General features: G+C 39.6%; 1 protein-coding gene across 1 annotated transcript; it reads left to right on the top strand.

Moving 5' to 3' along the window:
* Positions 1 to 2,802: 2,802 nt before the first annotated feature.
* On the top strand, positions 2,803 to 11,164 carry LOC128857199 (serine protease persephone-like). The gene is made up of 7 exons (XM_054092840.1): positions 2,803 to 3,245; positions 6,520 to 6,673; positions 6,781 to 6,837; positions 6,941 to 6,987; positions 7,057 to 7,331; positions 10,303 to 10,486; positions 10,544 to 11,164. The coding sequence occupies exons 1-7, from the start codon at positions 3,188 to 3,190 to the stop codon at positions 10,864 to 10,866; spliced, it is 1,098 nt and encodes a 365-aa protein (XP_053948815.1). The 5' UTR covers positions 2,803 to 3,187; the 3' UTR covers positions 10,867 to 11,164.
* The last annotated feature ends 224 nt before the right edge of the window (positions 11,165 to 11,388 follow it).

Below are 11,388 nucleotides of genomic sequence, written 5' to 3'. Positions count from 1 at the left end.
GGAATACTTGTATGGCGGCCATCTACTCTTAAGGCGAGTTACGCTAAAATCATAAATAAGGTCCAAAGAACAGCTCTTTTATGCACCTCTGGTGCTTTAAGGACTACTCCAAACAAAGCGCTAGAAGTGCCAATCAATTTGCCTGCACTAAATCTCGTAGGGGAAAACGTGGCCGCCGCCTCGGCGCTTAGACTCAAAAGTATGGCGCTATGGAAAAAACGGCGGTTTGGCCATGCCTGTATTTTGCACACTCTGAACAGTCACAAACAAGAAATAGACTATTCTATTCCTAGATTTAGCTTCGACAAGCTCTTCAAGACAAGTATGCCGTCAAAAAGGGAGTGACAGACACCAAGGCCATGGAGAAGGAGGGAATTAAATTTTTATGCAGATGATTCCCGGCTAGGTAAGTTGGCTATTGAGTATTTTTGAAAGAGTTAGGGCTATAACTATCCGCACTACTACGGCTTTTATCAGGCAGAGGTTTTAGCTATAAAAGAAGTGGCTACATACCTAAATACGCATGCAGTAACAAAAACTACTATAAATATATTCTCAGATAGCCAAGCGGCCATTAAAACAATGTATATGGCTATACTAAGATCAAAGGTTGCACAGGATTGCCGGGCAGCCATAAATGATATTAGCGTCGTATTCAGGGTAGCCTTATTTGGGTTCCGGGACAGAGAGATATTGAGGGAAACTGTAGAGCTGATGAGCTAGCCAGAAAAGGTACTGCTCTTCAACTATTCCGTGATAAAAGTACCATTGGAGTACCTTTGGTCACGAGTAAATTAATAATAAAAAACCACATTACCCAAGAGGCCATTAGGTCATGGGAAGAAGAAGATACATGCATAACAGGCCGCAAATAAACAAGAAAAGGACAAAGGAATTGCTTAGTCTCTCAAGAGAAGATATCTATGTAGAAGGTCGTAGTTTTTGTCACCGGACACTGGCTATTTGGCAGACATTCCTTGAGACTAGGAGTATTCTCCTATGAAAATTGTAGAAGTTGTAGAGATGAGCAAGAGGAAAAAAAACAGTTGAGTACTTCCTTTGCAATTGACCAGCCTTAGCTAAAATCCGAGCAGGTTGTCTAGGTAAACACTTTTTCAACCCTCTTACAGAACTTTCTGGGGGATAGGCTGGGATTAGACCAATCCTGCGCTTCATAAGAGCCTCAAAATGGTTTCATAAAAGTAACTAAACAAGGTTCCAGTGTCGCACAGTGGTATCACAACGGACCTGTGAGGTCTAAGTGAGTTGATCATACGGACCGACTACCACCATAACCTAACCTAACCTAATATCATGAGAAAGTTGTGTGTAAAATTTCAGGGAGATCGGTCAATAACTTTTCGAATTATCGTGCACGTCAATTCGAAAAATATAGTTTTGAGAAAAACGGCTCTAAAGTCGGCAACGCATCTATACCTCTCCCAGCGCTCGAACGCAAAGAACAGAGTCGCCACAGTTGACGATCTATAATATATATAAGAAATACAGGGTTGGCCATATTAAACTGACCCATTGAGTAACCCTATAACTTTTTACTGTAATTTCAGATCAGCTAATGACATACCGCGTTGGAAGCGTCAGTCGAAGGAGATTTATACCATAAAACAGTACACCCCAATAGAACGCGCTGAAATTGTTCAGCTGTACATTCAAAATTCCTTCTCGATTGTAAAAACGCAACGTGCGTGGAGAAAAAAAAAATAAAGTGAAAAGTGCGCCGTCAAAGAACGCAATCAAGCAAATGCACAAAAGATTTTTGTCTCCCGGCACTGTGGCTAATACCCGACGTCCAAATAAAAAGCGGCCAAGACGATCTAACGAAAATATCGCGGCCGTACGAGCCAGTATCGAGTCATCGCCGCGAACGTCAGGTAATCGTCGTTCTGCTCAGTTGGACATCCCTCGGACCACTCTACGACGTATCATTCGTTTGGATTTGGGGATATTCCCGTACAAAATACAACTAAATCAACAACTGTTGCCGGCCGATAAGCCTCGTCGCTTGGAATATGCCAATTTGCCGTTTGATATCAAAAAGCGGCGATTTTGACTGGCCGCCACGATCACCGGATTTGACGCCACCGGACTTTTTTCTTTGGGGCTATTTGAAATCTAAGGTTTACGTCAACAAGCCAAAGACACTAGGCGCACTTAAGGCCAATATCCGACGGGAAATAGCCGCCATATCGGCCGAGACGCTGGCCAAAACTATGGAAAACGCCGAAAAACGGGCACATTACGCTATACGAGCTAAGGGCGACCACTTGCGCGATATCATATTCAAAAAGTGATGTAAACGAATCTCCTTGAACTAAATTAAATGTTTTTCACAATGAAACACAAAAAAATGTTTCTTTTTCCATATTTTTTTAATAATCACATGGGTAAGTTTAATATGGCCAACCCTGTACTTAAATTTACGTTCTGAAATTTTTTTCACATATTCTTAAAGGATTATATTAACATTTTATTAAAAAAAAAAAAATTCCTAATTTTACAGGTATCTGCCCCCTTAACTCCTTAAATTTTTATATTCTTTTTTAACACACTGTATGCGCATAATATTTTTCCGTAGGCAGGTACATTAATACATCCATGTGTTTGTATTTTCATTGCAAATTTAATAAAATATTTATATAAATTTACTTTGATCAGTTCTCACTAAAATATGTGAATTCTCCAAAAATGAATTCACCTTTGCATCGCAGTTCAGCCGAGTCTTATCGCTAAAAAATTTATAATAGAATGAACTGCGAGCAATGGCGCCAGTTGAGGAAGCAAGGAGCAGCTGCACAGATGCAACCGGAAAGGTTTATTTTCGCAAAGTGAAAAAATTGTGTATACGATATTGCATCACAATCAACTCATTTTTTACGAATTCAAGTGAATGAAAAATTATGCATAACTTTGACAATGTAAAATATAAAATCGATTAAATATTTTTTATCAACAAATAAATACAAAATTTATATAAAAATCTTGCTTGAAGCAAAAACAGAGTTCAGTTGAAATTTTGCAGGAGCAATGCACAGAAGTGCCGGCTTTAAGCTACAGAAAAGTGCACAGAAGTCTAAATACATGCATACACGCATACATATGTACGTGAAATTGTAAGAAATATAAAAGGACATTTTAGCTTCCAAACATTTCAAATTGCCTGATTAATATGTTGGTGATTATTTTATTTGCTTGCTTGGCACTCGGAGGAGCAGCTCAATTAGAAGGTGAGTAAATAACACAGCGCCGCAAAATTTTACATTGCTTTGTGTGACTAAGATAAAGTAAATAAAAAGTAGTGAAACTCGAAACTCACGTTTTTGATATATTTCAAAGTAATTGAAGACCCTAAGCATAGTGCAAAAAAAAATAGGTACTGTGGACTTACACAGTGTTTTGTGAGAGAAATCAAGCAAAGTGAAGCATCATCACAACTCTTCCTCTTCATTGACTTAGCGCTTCATTTTGCAAGTCTTAGGACGCGGCCGAGAATCAGAAAAGCAGTGTGTTTTTATTCAAGGATGATAGATTTACAAGGTTTGCTTGATAGCTGTGGTGAAAAAAACAATTGTGAGGTAAACTTAGACTGCCACGTCACTTGGGAAAGGCGAATGAAATGAAAACAAACGAAATGCATAACAAAAAGTCTAAAGTGTGGTTAGTTCAATACAAAAACAAAAAGAAAAACATGGTCAGCAAATTTCCAAATGATGAAAAGTCGAGTGTTTTAAATTAAATTTAGGAATTTCAAAAAAAAAGACAGCATAATTCGCGCATCGTTTTGCAGCTATATTTGAGCTACACCCAAGAGCGAAATGTGACTAAATGTTCGTGTGTTACTACTGGCCTTTAGATGGCCTTACCAATTGGTCTATGGATGTGAGCCAACCGTGAAGTATTTCAAAAGTATATTCAAGGGGTCTCATTTAGATAAAAATATCAAACTTGAAACAAAACTCACTTCAAATAACGCACGAAAAATTACGCACTTTCGCACATTTGTATTCTCCGTATTCGTAAACAAACCGCTGCCATGGCTGTGTTGATTTTTTTCATCTTTTCACTATCAGCCCTATCATAGTATCCGTCGTAGACTGTTTTTCGTAGAAACTAAGAAATTGTAATCATACAATTCGAATACCTCCGAACGTACATTCGAAATTCGTAGAGCAGCGTTCACCAAATACACTCGTAATAGTCCGGGAGCCAGGGGTCGATTTTGGACTGCGTTTTTATACCGTTAAATTCTTGACTACCCTTGTGACTTAGCTTTCATGAATTACGAAAGTGAACGCCAGCTGGCGCACACGCGGTGGGTGTGATTGTGGAAGGGTACGAAACGTGTCGAAAAAAAATTCCAACCAATTCATTTTATACCGGCTGACATTTTTTTCATGTATTGTTGACATTTAAGCTGAAGGAGATTGACCTTTGGAGACAATTTCCTGTAGGATATAGTAGCATCTTGAAGCAGATCTCCCCTTCCTTCTCTGTTATTCGCACTGACCTCTCCATCCGCAAACTGTGCTTTGATGGTTGTGCTAGGGCTATTTTTCCGAGCAGGCAAGATTGGAAAGAGGGGAGAGTCGGTACGGATATAGATGCCTCTGTTTTCACTGACGGATCTAAAATAGAGTCTGGAGTGGGAGCGGAGATTTACTCTAAATCAGCCAGCATTTCGGTCTCTTTTAAACTGCCGGAAACAAGCAGCGTTTTTCAAGCAGAGGACTTTGCGATCCTGCAGGCATGCAAAATGCTTCGGGATCGCTGTTGGGAGTGAGACATTTTTTCCCGATAGTCAAGCTGCAATCAAGGCACTGTCGGCGCTCTATTGCAGCCCTCTTCTCGTGAACTCCTGTAAGGAGGAACTTAAATGTCCCGAACGTGCAGGAAACAATTCCCTTATTTGGGTTCCTGCGCACAGGGATATAGAGGAAAATGAAATTGCCGATGAGCTTGCTAGGAAGTGGTCGCCAGAACCGGTTTCAGCTGTCCCCTTCTCAGACATCGGTATCCCCTTGGCCGTCGTTAAAGGGAAACTACACAATTTCTTTCTAAAAAGGAGGTCTGTCTCATCGTGCGCTATTTCAAAAGCACTATGGCCTCAATACACCTTGTAAGCGTGTAAATGCAAGTCTTTATGCATAATGTTCATAAACGACGAGCGTGAGAGGTGCAATTGTTGGGCACGACGACGAGTTGAGGTGGACGGCTCTTCAACCACACTATTGCGAACAGCAGCAATATTTTCTGCAGTACGAGCTGTACGAGTATGCACTGGTGTTTTCACATCTCCTACAGACCCGGTTTGCTCAAACTTTTGCACAATTTTTCCGATTGTACGCACATTTGGACGATTAAATTGACCGAAATCAAAATATAATTTTCCAAAAGTTATTGCTATCCTTCCCCAATTACCGGATTTAAACGCTATAGATACTAGTGATACGAGATGGAGCGGGATGTGCATCAGCGACCAGTTTCTGAAGCCAGGGAACTAGTAAAAGAAAGATTTGAGGAAGAATGGGCGAAAATCGGGTCAGATAAAGCGCAAAATTAAAAATATTCCAAAACCTATTATATGTTTTCTTGGCTCGGAGCATTGGAAATATCAGGCAAAAGTTGAATTTACCAATCCTAAGCCCGCACTGAATAAAGATCCAGCGTCAACGTTGGCAGGATTATGTCGACCGAATAGAAACAAACGCTTGGACTCTGCAAGTATTCGATGCGGTACCAACCGGTGGTTCCACGATGCGGCAGCAGCGGAAGGCCTCCTCTGTGTTGGAAAGATCAGGTGGAGAAATTCATACTTGGCTTCACTTGGTGTTTCCAACTGGCGTCGGTTAGCACGAGAAAGAAACGACTGGCGCGTTTTGTTAAACTCGGCCAAACTCACGTTAGCGGTTATCGTGCCAGTCTAAAAGAAGAAGAAGCCCGCACTGAACTAAATACCTTTTTTTGTTTTTTATATGGCAGTTATTAACGGCATTTTTGAGCCACTTCAAGCTTAAACTTTTTTATACCAAAAGCTACTGGGCTATAAACTGCATAACCCAAAATTTTCTACGAATTCTGAAAAAAAGTTTGAAATTTTGATGAAAAATAAAAAAAAAATATTTTAAAGAATTAAAAAAAATTTAAAAATTTTCAAGTTTGCACTTTTTTATACCAAAAGTCATTGGGCTACAAACTGATAAGCGAAAATTTTTTACGAATTCTGAAAAAAAAGGTTGACATTTTGGTGAAAATTAAAAAACAAATTTTTTTGGAAGAATCAAACAACTTTTAAAATTTTAAAATAAAAAAAAAATTGTATGTCAAATATTAACGGTATTTTTGAGCCACTTCAAGCCTCGATTTTATTATACCAAAAGCTACTGGGCTATAAGCTGCATAGCTGAAAATTTTCTCCGAATTCTGAAAAGAAGTTGGATATTTTGATGAAAAAAAATTCACAATGTCACTTTTTTTTAAATTCCATTTGTTTTTGTATTTTAGAAAATGATGCATGTGAAACGACACACTATAAGGGAAATTGTGCTGTCGGCCGAAATTGTCCGCAGCTATCCGCTTCCATGAACGCAATGGGTTTTACCAGTAACGATGTCGGCCATTGTGGTTTTAATATACTCGAGGAGATTATTTGTTGCCCGTAAGTACCCATGAACTAAATGTGTGATGAGCTTTTCCTCCAGCAGTTTTGGTTTCCAAGTACCCTGCTAAAAAAAAAAAAAATGAAAAAAAAATATTTCTTTTTAGGAACAGTACCACCACAGTAAAGCAGTCGGATATTACCACCACAGCACCACTGCCAGGGTTTGTTTTCTTTGCATTAAAAAAAAGATATTTCTTAGCATAAAATTAAAAAATATATACCAATATCTTATTTGTAAATCTTTTATTACAATATATTTTACAGCAACATGACGTCACGTACACGCAATTTCGATCGCCCAGCTGATCGTGGTGGGTATAGCGTGAAAATCATTATAGTGGCAGTAATTATAAAGTTAAAAAAAAAATTAAAAATTTCAGCATGCAGCAAAATTGAAATGGGTCTGATGCCAAGCATAATAAATCATATACTTGGCGGCGAGGCTGTGGCCTTCGCAGAATATCCGCATATGGCTAAAATTGTTTATGACATCGAAGGTATGCTTTGTGGTGGTACGTTGATCGATAAACGTTTCGTTCTTACTGCGGCGCATTGCATAATAACGAGGGGCATGAAGCCTATAAAAGTTATTTTGGGTGTTACTGACTTCAATGATACAGATCAATGGCAAGGTCGGCTGGAGATAGATATCAAAGTGAGTAGTATGAATACATATCCATATAGAAGGTGGCGCAAATGTAATCATCCTAACGGAATCATCCCCGATCAGACTTGTTTTGTGTTGGTTTCGTTAATTTATTTGATTTCTGACAGGGTAGATGATTAGCTTGCCGCTAGGTAGGTCGGTGGGGTAGCTGTCGCAATGACGCACTTAGACCTTTCATAGGTCCATTGGAAACTGGAATTTATCCTTACCCTATGGGTTCCTCTTCAAATCAGCCGGTAGCTTTAATAAACGAGCAATGTTTCGTTAGTTTTTGATGCGCTATGTCCGCTTCTTTTTCTTTCATAGCGTTACAACGCGGGGTGCGTCAAAGCTTCCTTCAAAATGCTCCTCCAAAGCGGTCTATCTTGAGCTGTTGCTTCGTAGTTACGTATTCCCAGCTTCTTAAGATCGCGTTCCACTGCGTCTATCCAACGGTTCCTCGGTCTGCCTTTGGACTTCACGCCCATTAGCTTTCCTGTCAAGGCTTTCGTCACGGTACAGTTAACAGGCATACTGATCACATGACCTAGCCATTTTATGCGCTGCGCTTTAACAAAACGCACAGCTGTCTCGTTCTGAGTTAGATCGTTCAGTTTCAAGTTCAATCGGATTCTATAGGTACCATCATCCATTCTTATTGGATCAAAGATCTTTCTTAAAATTTTTCTTTCCATGCTAGCAATCTGCGCGCATTCTTCAACCTTAAGAGTCCAAACCTCACAACCATTTGTTAGGATTGGTCGAATAAGAGTCTTGTACATAGTGAACTTTGTAGCTTTAGACAAAAGTCGGGACTTGAACAAGTTAAGGTGGGCGTAATACGCTTTGTTGGAGGCGTTGATGCGATCCCTGACTGCGGAAGTTGAATCACCGCTACATGCGAACATAATGTCCGCTCACTCACCTAAAATGTGCCTGACTGTTTCCTCTTCTTTTGAATTTAGACAGCTTCTACAGAAATCGAGATACGGCAGTCCTAACCTTCTAGCGTGGCTGCCTATCAGACAATGACCAGTTAATACCCCCATCATTTTTCTTACAGTTTCTCTGTTAAATCTTAACAAGCTTTTTGATCGGTCGCTGTTCCATTTCGGCCATGTCTGTCTGCTTATTTCGCATGTTGAGAGGTTTTGCCAACTTGTATTTACCGTATTGGTGGTTTCCCTATCTATCAGTAGCTTGCAAGTGGCTAAAGGCATGGGTATCAGCGACTTATCCGCTTGGAGGTCGAGCGTTGTACCAATTCGAGCAAGTTCATCTGCCTTGCAGTTCCCTGCTATATTCCTGTGTCCTGGCACACAAATAAGGTGTATTTTGTATTATTTTGATACATCCTTTAGAGGCTTAAAACCTTCTATGACTGTTTTTGACGAGTGTGTTTTAGATTCTAGTGCTTTTATTGCCGCTTGACTGTCTGAGTATATGAAGACATTTCTTTGTGGATAATACTCTCATTTTTATTACAGTAAGTTCCTCTTTTATGGCAGTGACTTCCGCCTGAAATACACTGCAATGATCAGGTAGGCGAAATGATTGGCTAACTCCGAGTTTATCGAAGTAAACCTCTACACCTACTCTGTTATCTAGTTTTGAGCCATATGTATAGATGCTCATATCATTTTCCCTAACCATAATCCCATTCCTCTTTCAAGGGGAATGCTGTGACAAAGGATTTAACTAAATTGATATCCTTGGTCTTACAGAAATCCGTTGCACCAGGAATGCAGGGGAATTTTTCTAAAATTCAAGAGTGTTTTCTCTGCTTTATTCTGAGTATACCGGTTTCGCTTAATCTGAGAGCAGACTTGGCAGCTGTTTGCTTGCCGAAATGCTCTATTGGTAATAGGTTAAGCATGATGTTTAGTGCCTCTGTGGGTGTGGTCCTCAGTGCGCCGAAGATGCAAAGACTGGCCATTCTTTGTACATGTACCATGGTTTTTTTGCTACATAACTTATCTAAAACCGGCCACCATACTATGTAGTATACCGTATGTTAGGATTGGTCTTACAATTGCTGTATATATCCAATATATGATAGATGGGGAAATACCCCAAATTAGCCCTCTTAGTTGCTTACAAGAGTAGAGTGCTATTGTTGCTTTTTTACTCTATCTTCAACATTTGATTTCCATCTTAGTTTTCTTTCTAGTATTAGACCTAAGTAGCGGGCCTCATCACTAAATGACAAAGCCGTTCCATCTAGAGGAGTAGCCGTCGGAGGAGTTATTCTTGGAATTCTATGTTTCCTGGTAAATAAGATCAGTTCAGTTTTGTTGGGGTTGACGCTTAGCCCATTTGATCTTGACCAGTTCTCAACCATGTTTAGTAAATCTTGCATGATTTCACAAAGTGTATTGGGAAATTTCCCTCTAACAATCATTGCAACATCATCCGCATAAGCTACGACGTGTTGTCCTCTCTCTTCTAGGCTCTTTAGCAAGAAGTTTATTGCCAGCACTCAGAGGAGAGGAGACATCACACCGCCTTGAGGTGTTTCTCTACTGACTCTTTTCCTGATCTTCGTGGCCCTTAAGGTTGCAATCACAAAACTGCTCATGAGCATGTTTTTGATGAACTCAACCAAAGCCCCGGAGATAGCCTGCAGTTCTAAATAGTGCGAATGCCCACCTGTCGTTGCTTAGGAACAATGTTGTCTCACTGCTTGGAGCGCCATCTGTGTTTCACATTTTTCTGCCAAAAGGAGCGCTCAGATGGTTGAGGACTTCGCTAAATTTGGTGTGTCTGCGTTATTAAAAAGTGTTGGTTGGTTGGTTTAAGTGGTGATTCTTCCAGAATCGAACTAGCGGCTCCGCACCATTTTTTTGCCACATCCTTGTTATTAAATAGTGTTATACAAAAACAAAATTGGATGATTAATTTTGCGCCACCTTGTGCATGTAGCCATACAAACTATTTTTTCCACTTGATTTGATTTGGTTTTTCTTCAATTCCATAATAGGCAACCTACGCGCCACAGAACTATTCGGATTTTTCTCATTACTTCGACATTGGATTAATTGAATTGGCCAGAGATGCCGATTTTAGTGTAAAGGTCTATCCAACATGCCTGCATACTGATCCAACTGATTTGCCCGAAAACACGGAAATAATTGTGACTGGTTGGGGACTCACCGAAAGTAACAGTACGCCTATGAAATTTTATTATTAAGCGAATGCGTTTTAACTTTTTTCTTGCGTAGGTCCATCAAAACACTTAATGGCGGCCAAGATGAACATTATCCCGCTGCCAGAATGCAATGCAGAATTCAAAAATTACACTGATCGTCGCTTAAGTCATGGGATTGATGAGACACAGCTGTGTGCTCTGGCCCCAGGGAAAGATGCCTGTTGGGGCGACTCTGGTGGGCCACTGCAGATAATTAAAGATAAAGCCTACAGTAACTACAGAGTGGTGGGTGTAGTTTCATTTGGCTTAGATTGTGGAAAAAATATACCCGGTGTTTATGTACGAGTGTCAGAATTTTTGGATTTTATTGAAAGCATTGTGTGGCCTGAAGGATGATGGACGATAAACGAGCTGACCTGATTAATACAAAATATGCTCCCTAAAATAATAGTCTAATTTAGATATACGAGTATTTATAAATAACGCCTACTTAGATCAGTTGAATTAAATTAGAAATATAATTTAATTAGAAATTATAATGTTTTTCTCTTAAGCGCTTGCCGTCAGTGCGAAGTTGTGACTGCTGGCGAAAATCGCAAAATTTGTTATTTTGTATAGAATCGAATTTGTTAGCATTGAAAATGAAATGTATTAAATATTAAAATTCTGTTACCACAAGGTGAAGTCCAAAATAAACACGACTGGCATCATAAAAATGTTTTTGATGGCACCATCTTTTTAACGAGTTAGTGCGTTGGAAGTTTCATCCCCAGCTGACTTCCAGTGAAAGCTTAGTGACATTCAGTACAGTGGAAGCGAAGTTCTTGCGTCTAAAGTGTCAGTATGTTTAGGTCCTCGGTACAAAAATGAGTTTCGAACAAAGAGCTAATATCAAATTTTGTTTTAAAATCGGTAAAA

The sequence above is a fragment of the Anastrepha ludens genome, chromosome 3, assembly GCF_028408465.1.
Source record: "Anastrepha ludens isolate Willacy chromosome 3, idAnaLude1.1, whole genome shotgun sequence".
NCBI classification, from domain to species: domain Eukaryota; kingdom Metazoa; phylum Arthropoda; class Insecta; order Diptera; family Tephritidae; genus Anastrepha; species Anastrepha ludens.
This window is presented reverse-complemented; position numbering and strand designations above follow the sequence as displayed.